This window comes from Prunus avium, chromosome 2 (genome assembly GCF_965620075.1).
Source record: "Prunus avium chromosome 2, drPruAviu1.hap1.1, whole genome shotgun sequence".
In the NCBI taxonomy this organism is placed as follows: domain Eukaryota; kingdom Viridiplantae; phylum Streptophyta; class Magnoliopsida; order Rosales; family Rosaceae; genus Prunus; species Prunus avium.
The window spans coordinates 4,706,771-4,728,503 of NC_142285.1; the positions used below are offsets into that span (position 1 = coordinate 4,706,771).

The window sequence follows — 21,733 nt, forward strand, 5'->3', positions numbered from 1 at the left end:
AAGATGTTCAAAACATTGCATCAAAGCAGATTTTTGCACGATGGCAAGCCATTTTAAACATTTTTTATTTTGACATTGAGTATCTGAGTGGAAGTGAGAATAGTGTCCCTGATTTCCTCACCAGAGAATTCTTGCATGATAAGCAGAAGCAAAAATGTCAGAAAGAAAAAATAAAGACAAACAGAAAGCCGAAGCCAGCCACCCAAGCCAAGCTAGAATCCTCCCAGCAACCATAATGCAGACAAAGCCTGTCAAAACAGAGCCCCATATATATATATATACTTGCTTTGAAATTTCAATTAAAACAAATTATACCAAAGATTTTGACACACTTCAACGTTTCGGGTTTTAAACACTTCAACCGTTCAACATTGGATGTTTCAACGTAAATTGATTAATGAGTAATAATTAAGTAATTGGTAATGAAACAATACAAGCTATTTGAAACAAACAAAAACTTAGAAAAAAAACGTAGTTGACTTCAATATATATTTTTTTAATGGTCATTAATTAGCTTTTGAATGCTGTTAACATTATTAAGATTCTGAAATTTATTTTTAAAACAATTGTGCTGTAGAAAAAGGACACACCAAATATCTAGCTTTAAATTGATTTTGTAATTAATTTGCTAGTTACCTTTGTTTGTACCATATCTGACCCTCCACTCGCACTATGACGCGTGGACAAAGAACGCCGGTAGATCATTCAAGTGCGAATCGGCGTCTACTACCGATTCAATCATCGAGCCTTCCCTCTAGCGCCTCACCGAACGGATCATCTGTACCAGATACCGAACGATCCTCAAGCATGCAATTGGCATGCCCTGGCGATTTTGCGGGACAACCTTGAATACCCTGCCTAGATATTTGCAGACTCATGTCAACCTCATAAGGCACTCCCACGAGTCCTAAATTGAAACTAAGTACTAAGACTTTCAACTTGACTTTTACACATACACATTGTCAATAGCAAAGCTCTTAAAAGAAACTTACTTTGGCATCGGAGGGTCTTCGGCTGGTACCACACCAGTACTCTAGACCTCACCTGTCATCTCTCTCCTTGATTCAGATTCGGCATCTCAAGGAAGAATGCACTCATACCTAAAGGCCCAAACGGTCTTTAGACCGTCCACATTACCTGTAAGTTGCTTTTATTTCTATCTGTTTAGTTTTAGTACCAACAACCTTTGAGCAATTAAAGATTTAAATCTCTTCCAAAATGTTGAGCTATAATAATAATACCACATAAATTAGTCTGTAGGTTTTATTTTTATTTTCAAACACTAGCAGTAATTGCCCAAACGTTAGCAACAAATTATAAAAATATAATGTACCAACAATATTTAAAGTAATTGAAATTGTATAGACAACATGAAAGCTTTAAACTGCATCTACCCAAAACAAATCGTAATTTTCATTTTGAAAATCCAATACAAATGCAAAAGATTCAGTCAAAGAGTTAAAAGGTATTAAAGCTAGCAATACGGGAAAAAAACAACTTTAACTTACAAAGGATTTAAATTGTTATAAAAAATATAGTTTTTCTCTTTCCGTAAAGCCAAATACAAAAAACCCTTTTGTTATAAATAACATATAAACAAATTGGAAAGCTATTAAGGTACAATGAAACTGAAGGAAAACAAATTAATAGGTAAGTAAAAGCAAATAAGTTATAAGTAAAAAAGTGAGTTTGGTATAGAGAAGCACGTCAAAGACGTTGTCCTGAAGCCTTTGTAGCCTCCCTATGTGCAGGTATTGACGGTCTACAAGACTCCAAGATAAGACCCCTTGTACACAAACTCAAGATCCTCTATGAGCACGTTCATTGACGGATATAGGTATCCAAGTCACATAACCATTGCCCAAAATAATAATATAAGTAGAGAAAGTATAAAAAGTAGAAGAGGAGAGAATCATATTGTGGTGGTGATTGTGGTATGTGATATTCTAATGGTATATTGTGGTTGTTCAAATGTGAAGGATGAGTGGCCTTTTATAGGCATCCAATAACATATAACCTTCACCACATTAAACTATAAAATTAAGGCATTCAATATAAAAATAAAACCTGAAAATTAAATATTTATAACCCCACAATAAATAAAATAAAACAGCCAAAATAATTAAATAAATAAAATGGTTAAATTTTTAAAACACCTTTTTAAAATTCCAACATTTATAACCATTAAAAAAAGTTTGGGCTTCAAACAAAGATGTCATTTAGTTTTTGTACATACGAAATAATTGAGGACAAAAAATAATGGTTGAAGACAAAAAAAAAATTCAAAGACTGAAGAAAATATAACCATGCACAATGCCGGGAGTGAGAGAACAGTTGGGTTTCAAGATGGGTGTGTGAATTTTGACCCCAAAATTCCAACTTTAACTGAAAAATGGGACAAAAGCTAAGATAATGAAAGACCCAGATGGATCAAATGGGTTTCTGGACTGCAGAAAGATCAGCCAAGATCAAAGGAAACAATTTGGGGGGGGGGGGGAGGGGGGAGAGAGAGAGATTTATTTTTATTTTTATTTTTAATTTTATTTTTAATTTTTTTAAAATATTTTATTCATATTTTAATCAATTTAAAATTAATAAAAAGTGAAAAATGTGGGACCCACAGTGCCACGTTAGCAACTAACGGAGAGATCTGATAGAAATCTTAACGGCGGAACCACATTGTAACAAATTTAAACGACTGGGGTATGATATTGTAAAAATTGAGAAGGTAGGGAATAACATGTCTTAAGGGTGTAACCATAGAGATTTTTTTTAAAATTTTTTTTGTTTTAAATATTTTATTCATATTTTAATCAATTTAAAATTAATAAAAAATGAAAAATGTGGGACCCACAGTGCCACAGTAGCAACTAACGGAGAGATCTGACAGAAATCTTAACGGGGAACCACATTGTAACAAATTTAAACGACCGGAGTATGTTATTGTAAAAATTGAGAAGGTAGGGACTAACATGCCTTAAGGGTGTAACCACAGGGTACTAAAGTGAAATTAATCCAAAATAATATAAAAAATAATTAGCATTAATTAAAGGTTTAAAATACTCATAAAATAAAGCAGCATTAAATTATAAGGAGCCACTAGGAGTCCTTTCTCTCTATTCAGATTTAGGAGCTCGAGCATCCACAATCATGCTCTCTAGTTTTTAGTTAAATTTTAGCTAAAAACAAATAAAAGTTATTTTAGGAGCTCTCTATAAAATTTATACTCCAATCATGCTCTCTAATTTAGGGAGTCATAAATGCTATAACTCATTTTTAATTGGTAAATTTCTATTAAAAAATAATATAAAAATAATAAATATTAATTAAAGGTTTGAAATACTCATTAAATAAAGCAGCATTAAATTATAGGGAGCCACTAAGAGCCCTTTCTCTCTCCTCAGATTTAGGAGCTCCTAGAGATCTCTTAGAGGTCTAAGGAGGTGGATAGGGAGCATGGTTGGAGTTGTATTTTTCCAAATCCTCCCCAAAATTTGTCTAAGGAGGTAGTTGAAGGAGTCCATTGTGGATGCTCTTAGAGGTCTCCCTATTTTAGGAGGTGGATAGGGAGCATGGTTGGAGTTATATTTTTTCAATTCCTTCCTAAAATTTGTCTAAGGAGGTGGTTTAGATAGCCCATTGTGAATACTCTTAAAAGGGATAATTTATCCTCTTCCTCCGTTGGTATGTGAAAAGTGAGAATCAAATCAAAGTATTTGCGAGCTTGGGGTTGTACTTGATTTCTTTATGTTCTATGAAGGAGTTATATCATTTCTTTTTATTAAAAGAAAGAAGCATAATAATCAATTCATAAGACCATAATTTCATAATTCTGTTCTATGAACTAGTGAGCCTATGTGACATTAATTTAGTGTAGAACAAACAAAATGGTTGTTTTATATATTCTTTATGTTGGCGTGAATCTATTCAATTATTCTTTATTGTAATTGATTTTGTATTATTTATGTGTAATTACAGGAATATCGGATTGACTGGGATTGTATTTTTTTCTTTTTCTCTTTCCTAGATAGGCTTGTATTTGTATCACATTGTGAGAAGAATAAAATACATTGAATTATTCAGAACCCTAATTCTATTTGAGTTGGTATCAGAGCAGTGATCCTAGGATCCTACTCCTGCTGCTATCCTTGTTCTATATCCCTTACCCTTTGTCGTTGCACATTGCCTTGCCATTGCACCTTACCTTACTATTGTTACCTACTGCCTTCTCTTTGCCTCTGCCATACCGTGCTGCTGTTGCCGCCTTGCTGCCGCCATATCCTGCTAATGCTATTGTTGCCATACCCTCCAGCCCCTTTTTTTTAAAAAATACTCTTGCCGCAATTTGCGGCACTTTATTCAACCCTTGTCGTGCTCTATCTTACCCTAATTCACCTTTATGGCTCTCCTTGCTACTAATTCTACAAAGAATCATGGTTGGATTCTTGATTCTGGAGCTACTAATCATATGACGTTTGATGCGTCTCTTCTTCACCAACATTGTTCTCCTACTTATTGTACTGTTGCTAATGCTAATGGTGTGCCTTCTCCAGTTACTAGTGCTGGAAGTGTCCCTCTATGACATTGGAACAAACTTTATTGGTTCATATGCTCTCTAATAATTTATTATCTATTCTGCAACTAATTGATCTATCCTACTTTCTGTCTTCTTCAGGATTTCAGCAGTAGGGTGATTATTGCGCGTGGTACTAAGAGAGGAGGCTTATACTATATGGATGATGTGTGTGCGGGCAAATCTCTATCTGTCAGGCTTCAAATCGTGCATTTAAGGATCAAGTGTGGTTATGGCATCTTCGTTTGGGTCATGCTTCATTTGGCTACTTAGAGCACTTGTTTCCTTATTTATTTTTGGGTTGTAAACCTTCGAATTTTAAGTGTGACACCTGCATTTCGGCAAAAAGTCACCATGCAACTTATCCTATTAGTTCTCATAAAAGATTTGTGCCATTTCTCTTGGTACATTCTGATGTCCGGGGTCTTGCTCTAGTTACTACTACTTACGGCTTCCGTTGGTTTGTTATTTTTGTGGATGATTGCACCTGCATGATGTTGTTGTACTTGATGAAAAATAAGAGTAATGTTTTTTAGTGCTTTCAAATTTTTCACAAGATGATGAAAACTCAGTTTTTTGCTACTTTAAAGGTGCTTCATATTCTTGCAGATATACATAGTAACTTGCAACACAAGCCTTCTTGCTCTTCATGACCTTCTGTTTCTTTAACCGCCTTTTGTACCTATTGCATTCCCTTTTCATGTTTCCAAACTTTCTACAAAAGAAGCATTTCAGTCCAGTTGGTTTTCCCTCTTTTGTTTTGTTAATATCTTTGTCTTTCTTTTCTCCAAAACCTATATTTTTAGACTTGTTCTAATTACCATGATAATCTTGAACCATGTTCATAGCTTTCTGACCTCTCTCCTTTATGATGTTGTGCTCTTCTTGAACGCTAATGGTTATAAGGTCATCTAGTGTCCAACTTTCCTTCTGAACCACATATGAACTCTTGAGAGTTTTGAACTCCTTTGGCAGCGAGTTCAAGGCAAAATGCACCATCATGTCCTCATCTACAGTCATGTTCAGTTCCTTCAATTTGTGTGCAATGTCTGCCATGTTCATTATGTGAGCTCTCATACAACCTCGACCATCATACTTCATCTCAGTCAATTTGTTCAACAAGGTACTTTTCTCTACTTTCTCAGGTTCTTTGAATTTCAAACCAATGGCAATGAGGAATTCTTTTGCATTTTCTGATCTTGGAATGCTACCTCTCAAGGAAGGTGTCATGGTTCTTAGCATAATCAGTAGAGCCATCTTGTTAGCCTTTTCCCATTTTTCATATCTCCTTTTAACATATGCAGTTGCATCTGTGGCAGGTTCCTCAAATGTATTCCATTTTAAAGTTATGTCATAGTCCATCAGCCCTAGTGAAATTTCCAATTCTTCTTTCCACTTCAGATAGTTTGATCCAGTCAAGATTTCAATGGAGTTGTAACTTGAAGTACTCACTGTAATTTTAAAGAAAACATTAATAAACATCCCCTAAGATCTTTTACTAAACATTATTTATTTACACTTGTGGGTTACAAGTCAAACATGTTCCATAGTACTCAGAACAACAGATCTATATGAGCAATCTTGAAACAAGGAACTGTAAGCATTTGCATTCCAAATCAAAAACTAAGATGGTCTTCTAATCACTTCAGGATATATATGGTTCTATGCCAATTAGGAGTACGTATTTTATCTGTCTTTTAGACTTTGTATAAGTGACTGTAATGATTAAATACAAAGTGCTTCAGGTTTCCTAATTTCATGTGGATTGAAACACCTAATTCTATTGGCTTAAGGAAAGCTTAAGATGTCTTTGATGAGGAGGAGTCTTAAGCGAAGCCTATAAAAGGATGTCCCTATGCTATCGGCTAAAATACACACTCAATATTATTCTCACCCCATCTAGAGAGAGATAAAGAGCCGGATAGTAGAGAAGACTTCTTTAAAGCAGAATAACAAGACAATTTCCTATGAACATCATGTCTAATCAAGGTATGTGTTTAGTTCATATAAACCTATTTAGGCTTACATGTGGTATCTGAGCATTAGGTTGTATGTTCTTAACCTAATCACAAGTAAAACAAATCAAGGCTTGCTTGAAAAGGCTAAAAATATAGTTTTAATACATATGTTACAGTCATGATATAGTTTAAAGAAAACACCAATCATTATAGCACGCATATTTCAATTATTATACATTGCATATCTTATTTGATAAGGTATGAGATAAGCATAAAGTTTTCTGCTTAAATCATGCTTGAAGGACTAATGATCAATGTTTGGGGAGGATTTTGGATCGATTGAGTGAGCCAGAGCAACTCAATTGGTACAAGAGATTCTTCATTCAAAGTTTTTGATCAAAATTGGATTACACTCAACCTTTCTTGTCCAATTCTCTGTCCACAGATGTGAATCGTGCAAGGGCTGTTTATAATGGAACAGTATGGAAAACAGATTGTATGAACAAACAATGAACATTCATCTGTCCACATACGTGAAATGTTCCTTGTTTCAAGATTGCTCATACAGATCTGTTGTTTTGAGTACTATGGAACATGTTTGACTTGTAACCCATAAGTGCAAATCAATAATGTTTAGTTCAAGATTTTGGAGATGTTTATTTATGTTTTCTTTAAACTTACAGTGAGTGCTTCAAGTTTCAACTCCATCGAAATCTTGATTGGATCCAACTATCTGAAGTGGAAAGAAGAGTTGGAAATTTCACTAGGGCTAATGGACTATGACATAGCTCTAAAATGGGATACACCTGAGGAACCTGCTACAAATGCTACTGTAGATGTCAAAAGGAGATATGAAAAATGGGAAAAAGCTAACAAGATGGCTATACTGATTATGCTGAGAACCATGACACCTTCCTTAAGAGGTAGCATTCCAAGATCAAAAAATGCAAAAGAATTCCTTGCTGCCATTGGTCTAAAATTCAAAGAATCTGATAAAGGAGAGAAAAGTACCTTGCTGAACAAATTAACTAAGATGAAGTATGATGGGTGAGGTTGTGTGAGAGCTCACATAATGAACATGGCAGACGTTGCACACAAACTGAAGGAACTAAACATGACTATAGATGAGGACATGATGGTGCATTTTGCCTTGAACTCACTGCCAAAGGAGTTCAAAACTCTCAAGAGTTCATATGTGGCTCAGAAGGAAAGTTGGACACTGGATGATCTTATAACCATTAGTGTTCAAGAAGAGCATAACATCATAATGGAGAGAGGTCAGAAAGTTGTGAACATGGTTCAAGACTATCGTGGCAAGCAGAACAAGGATAAAAGGACAGTTTTTGGAGAAAAGAAAGACCAAGACATTACCAAAACAAAAGAAGGAAAACCAACTGGACTGAAAAGCTTCTTTTGTAGCAAATTTGGACACATGAAAAGGGAATGCAAGAGGTACAAGAGGTGGTTAGAGAAACAGAAGAAGAAAGGTAAGAATGAAGGTAAGAATGAAAATGTTTTGGTCTGTTTTGAATCAAATATGATTGAGGTTTTAGTTGACACTTGGTGGTTGGACAGTGGTGCATCAATACATGTTGCTAATTCTTTACTGGGGTTCATAACCAATAGGCCGCCAAACAAAGATGAGGTGAAGGTACTAGTGGGCAATGGAGTCAAAGTACAAGTGGAGTTCATTAGAGCAGTTAGGATTCAACTAGATTCTAGTTTTGTTTTAGATTTGGTAGATGTAGTCTATGTTCCTTCTATGACAAGGAACCTTATCTCAGTTGCTAGGCTTGTTAAATCAAAACTCTTTTTGAGATTTGATGAATTTGGTTTTTCGATTTTCAATAATAAAGAACTAGTTGGAAATGGAACTCATGTTGGAAACATGTTTCAATTGAACTGCAGACCACCTCAAATGGTTATGAACATTGCAAATACAAAACAAAAGAATCAGACATCATCAAAACTTTGGCATAAAAGGCTTGGCCATATCTCAAAAGAAATATTGAACTCCCTGTGTAAAGAATCAGTGTTGCCACCAATTGACTTCAATGACATGGATGAAAACTGTGTTGAATGCATAAAGGGAAAATTGACAAACTTGAGAAAGAAAGGAGCAGTAAGAAGTGAAAATCTACTGGAATTAATTCACACAGATATTTGTGGTCCTTTTCCAAATCCAACACATGAAGGTTATAAGTACTTCATCACTTTCACATTGAAATAGAGTTCCGACAAAAAGTGTTGACATTCCAAATCAAATACTGAGATGGTCTTCTAATCACTTCAGGATATATATGGTTCTATGCCAATTACGAATATGTATTTTATCTGTCTTGTTGATGCTCAAAATGGTTCGGCCAAGATTGAGTCCAACTTAGTGATGAGATGTGATGGATGATGGGTGAAGGTGTGGACCTTCAGCATGTATGTGAGGACTTGGCCAATTTATAAATATACGAAAGACAAGATATACGTGGTTCACCCTTGATGAATGGGCTACGTCCACGGAGAAGATGTTCTCATTATGATATTGTTTACATTTGTACAAGGGGATTAGACCCAAAGATAAATGGAAGAAGGCCTAGGGCCTAAGGTACAAAGCTAGGAATCTAAAGACTAAGGGTCAAGTCCCCGGGTCCGGAGACCCAGGACCCGAAGGCCAGACTAGCAGGAGAGTCCTGAAGAGGGAGCCTAGCCTGGGATAGGATAGGATCTGATCGGATCCCTTTCCAAGAGGAGAGCAGTCTTTTTTTATAGGTGAGTGGGAGTCTCCACCTCTTGTAGTCTTCCAATGTGGGACTCTTGACATTGCCCCTAATGGTGACTTGTGGCAAGGCTTCTTTAACGAAGGTGATGACCTCTCTAAGCATGGCACGTGGCTAATCTTGCTTAGCTAGTTGCTCGGTTAGTTACGGTGTCAAAAGTAGTCCCCCAAGTTCGCGAGTAAGAAGGTACTTCTTGCTTGGGGATTTGTAATCTTAAGTGCACTGGCCGAGCAACACCGTAGTTCATCCTTCAAGTCGTATAGTGCACTATCCCCAGTCCCCCAAGTCCTTGGGGTAAGAAGGACTTTGGAGGGAGAGAAGTTGCAACAAAAACCTAAGTGGTTTGGAGGGAGAGAAGGTTTTTTTTTTTTTTTTTTTTTGAAGCTAGGTCCGCAAGTAAGCAAGTCTGCCCACACCTTCTGCATGGTCCTTGCTGTTCGGTAAGGCCAAATTTTATTTTATTTTTTTAATTCTTTTTTTGAAGCTAGGTCAGCAAGTAGGCAAGTTTGCCCACACCTTCTGCATGGTCCTTGCAGTTCGGCAAGGCCAAATTTTTTATTTTTCATTTTTTGGCACAAAACCTTGGTGAGCTAGACCTTCGGCAGGTTCCAAAGGTTTGGGTGTGAGCTCGTGAGGGCCTGGGTCATGGGTTTTGGCTGAGCCATAGATGAGATTCGGAAATGGCGTGGTGGCTGGTGAGCTTTGAGTCGTCAAGGCATGACCCCTGCCGTTCGGCAAGGGGTTTGAGAGCATTGGGCTTGGGCTTCATGAGGCAAAAAATAGACCTGGGGTCTTGCTGAGCCTTCGGCAAGGAGGCTGGCCTTTCGTAGCTTAGACCTGGGGTTTTTTTTTTTTTTTTTTTTTTTTTTTTGGGGAGCTAGGTCAATTTGTTTTTGTTTTTGGAGGCTTGTGGTGCTGAAATGATTGGAGTTGGGCATCCAAAACCTCGGAGCTAAGGTGCTGAAATGAGAAAAGGGCCCGGTGGGTTCAGCATGGCCCTTGCCAAACGGCAAGGGTTGGTTGGAGGGAATTTGCGAGCCCAAAAAGGTGCTTCATTTTGAACCTCGCTGTTCAGCCCTTGTGAAGAGTTAGAGAGCTGGGCCACAAGGGTTTCGGCAAGGAGCCTAGCTATAGTTTGGGCTGGGGTTTCAAAGCTTTGGCAAGCTCTTAGAGCTGGGCTGTTGTGCAGGCTAGGTTCTGGGCTTCAGCAAGGTTGACTCTTTGGTCCTAGAAGGCTAAGGAGTTGAGCTGGGCTTCGGCAAGGAATAATAGTGATTATAAGGAGCTAGGGTTGCAAGTCTCCTTCTAGCTTTAGCAAGTACAGTTTTGCACTGGGTACCGAACGGCAAGGCCGGCTCGAGTACTTTTGGGAAGCATTGGTTGTGCTTTGGGCTTGGTCAAGAGTGTCAACCTGGTCCTCGAGGGCCAGGCCATGGAGAGATTCGGCAAGGAAGTGAATCTTCCTCTCGGGTCTTGTCGTTCAGACGCTGAGCCGGGCCCTTGGTGAAGTTTTAAGGAAACTTGGGCTTAAATCCATTGGTTTGGAGCTGAGCCATAGTTGGGGCTGGACCTTTGGGCTCGAGCTTGTTCGGAAAGGGCTGGGCTTTGGGCTTCGGCAAGGACCCAAGCTGCAGATTTGGCTAGGCCTAAGTGCTGGGCTAGGCAGGGGACCAAGGGGGATGCCGAAGGTGACACAAAGCTTGCATGTTGCAAGGTAATATGCTTAGGCTCAGGGTGCTGAAGGCATGTTGCAAGACATGTGTTTAGACACGGGGGTGCCAAAGGCAAAAGGGATGCTAAAGGCACAAGGGTGTCGAAGGCAGAGGGGTTTGCCAAATGTGAGCTTAGGCAAAGGGGTGCCGAAGGTGAGCTTAGACACTAGGGTGCCGAAAGTGAACTTAGACATGGGGGTGCCAAAGGTGAGATTAGGCAAGGGGTGCCGAAAGTGAGCTTAGGCATGGGGGTGCCAAAGGTGAGCTTAGGCACTAGGGTGCCGAAAGTGAGCTTAGGCACTAGGGTGCCGAAAGTGAGCTTAGGCAAAGGGGTGCCGAAGGTGAAGGGATGCCAATGGCGACACAGGCTTGCATGTGGCAAGGCAATGTCCCCAGGCACGAGGGTGCCGAAGGCAAAGGGGATGCCAAAGGTGACACAAAGCTTGCATGTTGCAAGGCAATGTGCTTAGGCACGAGGGTGCCGAAGGTGACACAAAGCTTGCATGTCGCAAAGCGATGTGGCTATGCACGAGGGTGCCAAAGGGATAAGACTTGCATGTCACAATCTAAAATGCCGAAGGGCACGGGGTGCCGAAGGTGCCAAGCTTGCATGTCGCAAAAGGAAGTGGCTAGGCACGAAGGTGCCGAAGGCATAAGACTTGCACGTCGCAATCTAAAATGCCAAAGGGCACGGGGTGCCGAAGGTGCCAAGTTTGCATGTCGCAAGAGGAAGTGGCTAGGCACGAAGGTGCCGAAGGCATAAGACTTGCATGTCGCAATCTAAAATGCCAAAGGGCACGGGGTGCTGAAGGTGCCAAGCTTGCATATCGCAAGAAAAGGTGGCTAGGCACGAGGGTGCCGAAGGCAAAGGGATGCCAAATACACAAAGCTTGCATGTCGCAAGACAATGTGCTTAGGCACGAGGGTGCCGAAGGTGTAAAGCTTGCGTGTCGCAAGAAAAGGTGTGCCGAAGAGAGCCAAGGGGGGTCTAGGCTAGGCAAGGAAACGGTGAGGGCCTAGGGTCTGAGCTCAATTTCGACAAGGGAGCCGAGGTTGGGCCTAGGCTGGGTAAGTGTCGTGCCTTGTGCATGGCATGAGCCTTCTAGGTGGGTCTTGGCTTGACCTTCGGCAGGTTTGTGGAGCTGGGCTTCGAGAGGCAATAGGCTGGAGCCGGGCCTTGAAGCTTCAGCGAGGGGACAAAAGGGATATGTAAGCTCATTTGTGTTTCAGCACAGATAATGCTGAATGGTTAAGGATGATGATTGGAGGGGTGCCGAAGGGCACTGAAGGAAGGGAGAACGACAGAAGCCTTTTGTGTCGATTCCCACAGATGGCGCCAAACTGTTGATGCTCAAAATGGTTCGGCCAAGATTGAGTCCAACTTAATGATGAGGTGTGATGGATGATGGGTGAAGGTGTGGACCTTCAGCATGTATGTGAGGACTTGGCCAATTTATAAATATACGAAAGACAAGATATACGTGGTTCACCCTTAATGAATGAGCTACGTCCACGGAGAATATGTTTTCATTATGATATTGTTTACATTTGTACAAGGGGATTAGACCCAAAGATAAATTGAAGAAGGCCTAGGGCCTAAGGTACAAAGCTAGGAATCTGAAGCCTAAGGGTCAAGTCCCCGGGTCCAGAGACCGAGGACCCGAAGGCCAAACTAGCAGGAGAGTCCTGAAGAGGGAGCCCAGCCTGGGATAGGATAGGATCCGATCGGATCCCTTTCCAAGAGGAGAGCAGTCTTCTTTTATAGGTGAGGGGGAGTCTCTACCTCTTGTAGTCTTCCAATGTGGGACTCTTGACATTGCCCCTAATGGTGACTTGTGGCAAGGCTTCTTTAACGAAGGTGATGACCTCTCTAAGCATGGCACGTGGCTAATCTTGCTTAGCTAGTTGCTCGGTTAGTTACGATGTCAACATGTCTTTTAAACTTTGTATAAGTGATTGTAATGATTAAATACAAAGTGCTTCAGGTTTCATAATTTCAGGTGGATTGAAACACCTAATTATATTGGCTTACACTACTACAGAAATTGAAATAGACGACGGGAATCCACCGTCGTGTAGCATGTTTTAAAACCGACGTGAAATCAACCGCCATCTTTTAATACATAAAATAACGACGGAAAATAACCGACGTCGTTAATATATTACACGTCACAAAAAATACTAAAACCGACGTCTAATTCATACATAAATAGCTTAAAAAGACAACGTCGACTATATTAGACGACGGTTTTAGTAAAACACAGACATTTAAATAATGTTAAATGTCAAGAACAACTACAAACCTGACGTTAAAATGATTATCAACGGCTCTAATTGAAATAAAACCGACGTGTAAAACATAGAAACCGTCATAGTTAATATATATTACGTTCACTAAATAAAAAAAACTGACGTAAAAAACATATAACATGGTAAATTAGACGTCACTTTTGTCAAAAAAAAAGTGACGTTTGAAAGCTTTAACATGGCACATATTTACTTGGACTGACGTAAAAAACAAATAACCACAACCCTTTAGGTCACCACAGACGTTGAAAATGATTTTGACGGCTTGAACAGAGAAATAAACGACGTGGATTTAATATTGCACGTCGGTTAATTAAAATATTTGTCATGTTTAATCCATTTACTATGGCCTAGGAGTCACATTTTGGGACGTGGTTAATTATTTATAACGTCGGTTTTTATAGGCTTTGACGTGGTTGGCATTTTAAAAGTCTCTTTTGTGAGCCACTTAGACGTGTGTAATCTCTGAGACGTCATTGCTTTTAGCCTAACCATCGTTAAGAAGTAAGGAAAAGCCTTGAATTATGGATTTAATGTCGGTTATTGTAAAATGAATGTCGTGGTTAGAACTTTACTATGTCCCAAGAATCCAATTATTCGACGTTGTTATATAACTTACTACGTTGGTGATTTGTTTATTCCATGATGTGGCTAGTCTTTGTTAAGTCTCTTTTATAACCTTTTTTGACGTGTGTATTCTCTGAGACGTCAATTGTTTTATTATAACTGACGTGCAACATTGTTTTTACGACGGTAATCATCAATCGATGGTATCCTTAAATTCGTCAGTTTGAGCTCTCTTCCGTCATGTTATTCTTTATTGTACGTCGTTGATTATTTTCTTTACCGTCGTTGTTATTAATATTTATTAACCATGTTGAAATTAATTTTAATTAACCGACGTGTTTTCTTTTTCAAATGGCGGTTTTTATTTCATTTTTGCGTTGGCGTTCCACATCGTTTGTGAAAACCCGACGTTGGTTATTTTTTAGACGTCTCTTTTTGCGATTTTTGTAACTTGACCGTCGTATTTTCAGCTTTAACCCATTATTTTTAATTTTTGATTTGTCATGCCCAAAACCTACAGAATGAAAATGTGATCGGAATTAAAATGATATACAGAGCTATTAATTAATGTCATACAATTAACTGCATAACTAATGTCATACATTACAACAATCAATCAATCCATATATCTTCACACCCATCTCTAATATTCTCACTCCCAAACTCACCCACTATTTCATCAAATGTGTCAACATTTGGTATCCCTCTAGTAAATGGCTCACACTCAATTCTAATATCACCTAGCACATCATCACCAATAACATCATTATATTCTCTATTAGGCATTGATAACACTACTAACCAACCACGATGCATTGGGTCGTCAACATAAAATACTTGTTTGACTTGAGAAGCCATAACAAATTGGTCATTCCTATGTCCAATTTTACTCAGATCTACAAGGGTAAATCCAAGTTCGTCGACTACAAGGCCGGAAGTGTTATCTATCCAATCACACCTCAAGACTGGGATTCTAAACTTTTGGTAGTCAAGGTCCCAAATTTCTTGAATAACCCCATAAAAACCCATATTTGAGACAATAAGGTTTTTATCCTTGGCACTAGCAACTTGCATAGTATGTGCAAGTAAATAAACTCCACTAGTTTGGACAGTTCACACATCATCTTGTGCCTTGGTGTTAAATTTGACACCATTAATAACATAGCTCCTATATGATGGCACTGCCATGCTTGGACCAGCTGCTAACCACCTCAAATTTTTTGATACGCCATTATTGTCTTCCCCATTAAGTTCACTTTGAACCTGCAAATTAAACAGATATCTTAATTCAATCTAACATATAGAAAGAAAGAAAATTAAAAGTTCAATATGTCATTCAATAACATATATACCTTAAAGCGTAGCCATTGAATGAAAGTGCTATTGTGCTTATTTTGTAGCCACTTTGTTCTCTTTCTAAATTTTGGATAAGTGGTCTTGATGTGGATCATATGTTCCTTACAATTGACACGAAAAAATCATGCATTACGGTCCCTTGTATATAAGATAAACATAAGGAGTAATAATATTTAAAATGGCTACATATGAAAAATTAAACTCATACGTACTCGATATAAGGTAGGACTTCCTCCGTATTCTCCAAGACATATAGATGTGTCAGGTTCAACAAATCCAGATCAACTAAGCTCACTGTGCAACCTGATAATGGCTTTGAAACTCCCATCTTCTGGCTTGAAGGCACTCCAACTGTAGTAACATCAGATAAATGCTCGGTACAAAACTCTATTTCAGCTATATACCGCTCACAATGCAATCTTCGGGACGAGTACGATTCTGAACATACCCCTTTAGCACTTTCATATATCTTTCAAACGGATACATCTATCTAAAATATACTAGCCCACATAGATGAACTTCTCTGAGAAGATGTACTACTAGATGAACCATGATATCAAAAAATGAAGGGGGAAAGTACTTCTCAAGCAAACACAAAGTAACTACTACATCTTCTTTCAACTTATCTAGCTTGGAAACATCTACCGTCTTTGCACATATAGCATTGAAGAAGAAGCACAATCGAGTTATTGCATACCTTGCAGGCTTCTCCAAAACAGAATGAATTGCCACAGGGAGCAATTGTTGCATCAAGGTTTGACAATCATGAGATTTAAGGCCAAGAAGTCTTGAATCTTTTAAAGATACAAGATTTTTTATATTTGAAGAATAACCTTCAGGGACCTTCATACCATAGAAAGAATTGCAAACCGCTCTCTTCTCTGCTCTTGACAAATTCCAAGGTCCTGGAGGCAAGCGAGTACGTCTTTCTCCATACTCGGGTTGCAAATCAATTTTGACCCCCACGTTCAATAAGTCTAACCGAGCAGTAATTTCATCTTTATTTTTTCCAGGGATCTCTAGCAATGTACAAATGATACTATCGCAAACATTCTTCTCAATGTGCATAACATCTAGGGCATGCCTCACAGGGAGGTATTTCCAATACTCGAGATCAAAGAATTTTGATTTCTTCTTCCAACAAACTCTGTCACCATCATTCTCACCAACACTTCCCCCATTTTTCGAGCCCCATATGTAATTAATATCTTCAACCATATGTAGCACTTCTTCTCCGGTTAATGGCTCAGGAGGCATGCCATATTCGGGTTTCCCATTAAAAGCTGCACATTGCCTCCTATATGGATGATTGATTGGTAACCATTTTCTATGCCCAATGTAACAAATTTTGTGGCCATTTTTCAACCTGTGACTAGGTGTATCATTGCCGCATATTGGACAAGCTTTATATCCTTTAACGACACAACCAGATAAGTTTCCATAGGCAGGAAAATCATTAATTGTCCACAGTAATACACCTCTGAGTGTAAAGTATTATCCTATGTGGGCATCATACACTCCTCTAATCCCATCCCACAGAGATTTTAAATCATCAATCAAAGGCTCTAAGTAGACATCTATATCATTTCCGGGCTGTTTAGGACCGGAAATCAATAAGGTCAACATCATGAACTTCCGCTTCATGCATAGCCATGGTGGGAGATTATATATAACTAAGATAATTGGCCAACAACTGTATCTGCTACTTAAAAAACTGTGGGGATTGAATCCATCAGATGAGAGAGCCAATCTCAAGTATCTTGGCTCATTACCAAAGTCGGGCCATTTATCATCAACAAGTTTCCAAGACAGGGAATCCGCTGGATGAGACATATGACCGTCAACTGATTTTCTTGCAGCATGCCAAGTCAAACTCTTAGCTGTCTTATGTGATTGAAACATCCTTTTAAACCTTGGAATTGGAGGAAAATACCACACCACCTTCGCTGCCACACCCTCTTTCAAGAACCCATCTTTGGTTTCCTTCCACCTTAAGATACCACAAGTAGGACAAATAGTTGAATCCTCATACTCCTTCCGATACAAAATGCAGTCATTGGGACATGCGTGGATTTTCTCATAACTCATCGCTAAAGCAGACAAAGTCTTTTTTGCCTCGTACATAGAGGAAGGTAGTGTATTTCCTTCTGGAAGCAATTCTCCTTGAAGTATCAATAATTCTGTAAAACAAACATCACTCATCCTATGTTTTGCTTTCAAATTATATAACTTCACCAAAGCCGACAACTTCGTGTACTTACTGCAACTAGGGTACAAGGGTTCATCGCCATCCCCAATCACATTGGCAAACTCATAAGGATCAGATCCAATATTGGCAAAATCATTATCATCCATCCCTAATTCTTCAGAAACATAACTGAACCTACTTTGCTCATCTTCTTCCACATTTCTACTAGCATTGGTAGAGCATTCCGAAGGTTCTCCGTGCCATGTCCAAATCTTATAGCTTTGGTCAATTCCATTAAAGTATAAGTGTTCCCTTATAATTCCAACCCCAAACAATCGAATATTCCCACATTTAACACATGGACAACGAATATGAGTAGTATTTCCAAGATTTTTTACAGCAAAATTCAAAAATCCTTCCACCCCTAACTCATATGCCTTCGATCTTCTATCCGCATGCATCCATGACTTATCCATCTCACACTCTATAAAATCATATAAATATATATATATTAAAGTGGAAAGACTAGCAATGAAACACTACCTCATTCAAATAGCAGAGAACAAATTGAAAATAAAATATAAAACATGAACAGGACGACGATTTTTACAACATAATCGTCGTTTAATAAAAATTCAGACGATGACATCTATAGTTACCGTCGTCATTAAGATACCCAAACCCAGAAATTTGTACGGGGTTCTGGTAGCCTAAAGACGACGTTTAATGGAGAAACAGTCGTCTTTAGGTTACCAGTTGCGGCTTAAAACTCAGACGACGGAAGTAAATGAACAACCGACGTATAATAAACATTTAGACGACAGTTTGATCCATCAACCGTCGTCGTGGTTTTAAAAAAAAAAACAGCTTAAATCTCCCATCCCCATTCCTTTTCCAAGAACCATGGCCAAACAAACATAAAAGAACTCAAACAGAGAGTAATTATTACAAGAATGCAAACACTAAAACATAAAATAACCCAAATATAGCTACGAACGAAAACACTTATGGATTTAAGAAGCCGTGCAATATCATTAAATAAAGAGATTAGGGTTTGCACTTACATGGATAAGATAACCAATGCTTCAGAGAGAGCTGAGAGAATATACCTAATGCTTTGAGAGAGAGCAAAAACTTTAAGACAAATTTATGTTGAAGAGAGAGAATGAACTATTTTAGGGTTAAAGGGAAATTCTGAAAATTTTAGATCGCAGTCAAAAATTTTAAAGTACCGCGTTTTCAACGACGACGGTAAATACTTATATATGGACGTCTAATATGCACTTACGATGGCGGTTTCCACACAACACCGACTTTATAAACAGAACATACGTCGCCACTTAATAACCGACGTCGTTAATATAATAAAATTAGTCTCCAAAAACAGCAGGAGAAAACCGGCGTCATTTCAATAAACCCTAAACCCTAAACCCTAAATTTTACAATAATTTTAAAAAAATACACAAGCATGAGAAAAATGAACCGAAAATTGCTACGGACTCCTTACAACAATGCCTTCTATAATAGTAGGCTAAAATATGGATTTCATCATTTTGAATTTATGGGCACCAATGAATGACATAAACTTTAGGGTTATGTTATGTAAAGTATAAGGAGTACCGTGCTTTGTCTCTAAATTTGTTTGAATATTGTTATCATTTGAATTTTGAAAACTAAAATTACATTTTTCAGGCCTTAACGGGCAAGATATTGTCTCAATGAGTGCATAGAATTTGTCGGTATATTTTTCGGATTTTGTTTTGAATATATTATTAATATTAGTAATTAAATACAATAAAAAAATATTTCTAAAATTATATTTTTTAAAGCTTTAGGGGAGAGACAATATTTCAATGAGTGCTTGGTAGTTGTTAGTTTAATTTTTGGAATTAGTTTTGAATTTAATTTGGAATTAAATAAAATATAAAAGTCATTTAAAATTAAATGTCAATTGACCTAGCCGACGTTGTATCCTTTTACAATGCTGTTAAACATCACAAACTGATGTCATATATTTTTTTAGACGTCGAAACGAACAGAAAACGACGTCAATTACATTTTGTTTGAATATTGTTATCATTTGAATTTTGAAAACTAAAATTACATTTTTCAGGCCTTAACGGGCAAGATATTGTCTCAATGAGTGCATAGAATTTGTCGGTATATTTTTCGGATTTTGTTTTGAATATATTATTAATATTAGTAATTAAATACAATAAAAAAATGTTTCTAAAATTATATTTTTTAAAGCTTTAGGGGAGAGACAATATTTCAATGAGTGCTTGGTAGTTGTTAGTTTAATTTTTGGAATTAGTTTTGAATTTAATTTGGAATTAAATAAAATATAAATGTCATTTAAAATTAAATGTCAAATGACCTAGCCGACGTTGTATCCTTTTACAATGCCGTTAAACATCACAAACTGATGTCATATATTTTTTTAGACGTCGAAACGAACAGAAAACGACGTCAATTGTTTGGATAACCGACGTGGGTTATTGTATTACCACGTCATCTTATTTTGGATCACCAACATTGTTTATCTATACGACGTCAAATTTTTTATAATAACCGCCTTTGTATATTATTAAGACGTCGATATGGTTGTACTAACAGACGTAGTATATCGGTACAAAACTCATCTGTACAAGATGAATTAATTATAAACCGTCGTGTTTATGACTGTTACATGTCGTTTTTAAGAATTGCCGTCGATGTTATATTTCCAGTTATAGCAAGATGACCATTGTGTACACATATGAGATGTGTAAATTAGAATCAGACGTCAGTTTTTGGGAACTAAACAAATTTAAATTAATTAATTAATTTTTTTGATGGTTGTTCGATTGATTACAACAAAAATATTTAAGTACATTTTAAATAAACTAAAATAAACCTAAACATTGTTCATAAATATTTATGTACATCAATTATCATTCTGTATTTGCCTATTAATGAATTATGCCCATTCATGCCTAACTTCGTCAATATGTTCTTGTGTATACTGAACTCGATCTTTTTTCTTTTCAAACTACAAAATAAACCAAAAAAACCGACGTGTTATAAAGATACAAACGACGGTTTTAAAGAAAAATTTGACGTAGTAAAATAAAGAAAGTATATCTAAAATTTTGCCTTTTACCTTCTTCTTGAAATCTAGGTCTAGATCATGAATTATATCTCTCATGAATCGCATCACGTAACTCTACACTTGTTGGTTGTTCAGGAGTACCGTGTAGATTTTTCCAAATGCCTGTTTACGTGATGAATTTTTGTTTATATGAATGTTAAACATTTTTAATTGACCTGTTACAAGAAAACAATGGGTGTTAATGACAAAACGAAAAATTTAAATACAAATAGTAACCGTCGTGCTAAATCAATCAAAACGACGGAGTTTTAAAATAAATGACGTGGTATTTTGTTTCAAACGGCGGTAAAAAACTACTGTCGTTGTGTAACATTATAACGTTGGTAAGAGGAAAACGTCGTATAACAAAAAATTGAACATAAAAAATTAAAACGTTCTTAAATAAAACCCAAACGACGTGGTAGTTAAATTAACAAGACCTTTTGAAGGCAATACTGACGTAATAAATTATTTAAAACGTCGGTAATAACTTACCGTCGTTGTATTGTCATTATAACGTCGGTATTATAAAAAACGGTCGTATATTTAAATGTTTTAAAGGAAAAAAAATCTTAGATCAGAAGAAATCAACTTACGTATTCACTATACTTTTCATGTCGTCATCAACGGAGCGTTTTGGAAGTGAATTCATGTAATAGGCAGTCTCCGTTGCTGGTCTCACAATTACCATCACCCAATGACCCCTACACATAATGATCCATATAGGTTAAATAGTACTACAAAGAAAAATATTACAAGCTTAGGAAAATACTTTAAATAGTTAAGGGTACTAACCCTGGATTATAAGGGACCAAGAAAAATTGATTCCCATCTGCTGTTTTCAGGCAGCTTGACAGGTTTTTTGTTCGGTCTGATAGAGATCTAGATTGAGAGCTGACTAGCCCAGGGTCCACGAGGCCAATAAGGTTTACCATATTTGTCATTTTTAAATAGTCAAATAGATACCTAAATATATGAACGTCAATTAAATGATATTTTAATTTAAAAGAATGGGAAATGTAAAACAAAATAGGATTTCTAGAATTACCTCATGTATATTGATATCACTGTGGTTCCAATCTCAACCATGGAACCAAACTGCAAAATATCTTCAGTGAAGAGGAAGGTATCATGCTCAAAGCCAAACACTTCCTTGGGTATGTGAATTTTC

General features: G+C 37.4%; 2 protein-coding genes and 1 pseudogene across 3 annotated transcripts; 1 reads left to right on the forward strand and 2 right to left on the reverse strand.

The window, feature by feature from the left end:
- Positions 1-5,386: 5,386 nt before the first annotated feature.
- Positions 5,387-5,935, reverse strand: LOC148296311 (uncharacterized). The gene has a single exon (XM_088248476.1). It carries the CDS (start codon positions 5,933-5,935, stop codon positions 5,387-5,389), a length of 549 nt encoding a protein of 182 aa, XP_088104602.1.
- Positions 5,936-6,549: 614 nt separating this feature from the next.
- Positions 6,550-7,582, forward strand: LOC148296312 (uncharacterized). Its single transcript, XM_088248477.1, has 2 exons — positions 6,550-6,562; positions 7,215-7,582. The coding sequence occupies exons 1-2, from the start codon at positions 6,550-6,552 to the stop codon at positions 7,580-7,582; spliced, it is 381 nt and encodes a 126-aa protein (XP_088104603.1).
- A 6,836-nt stretch (positions 7,583-14,418) lies between these two features.
- On the reverse strand, positions 14,419-17,926 carry LOC148296313 (uncharacterized; annotated as a pseudogene). Its single transcript, XR_015834123.1, has 2 exons — positions 15,241-17,926; positions 14,419-15,151 (listed from the first exon to the last, which is right to left on the reverse strand). The product of XR_015834123.1 is annotated as an uncharacterized LOC148296313 (transcript).
- Positions 17,927-21,733: the final 3,807 nt, after the last annotated feature.

Excerpts from the sequence above, each read along its gene's own strand:
- LOC148296311 (XM_088248476.1), bottom strand. The coding sequence starts at position 5,935 with ATGGACTATGACATAACTTTAAAATGGAATACATTTGAGGAACCTGCC.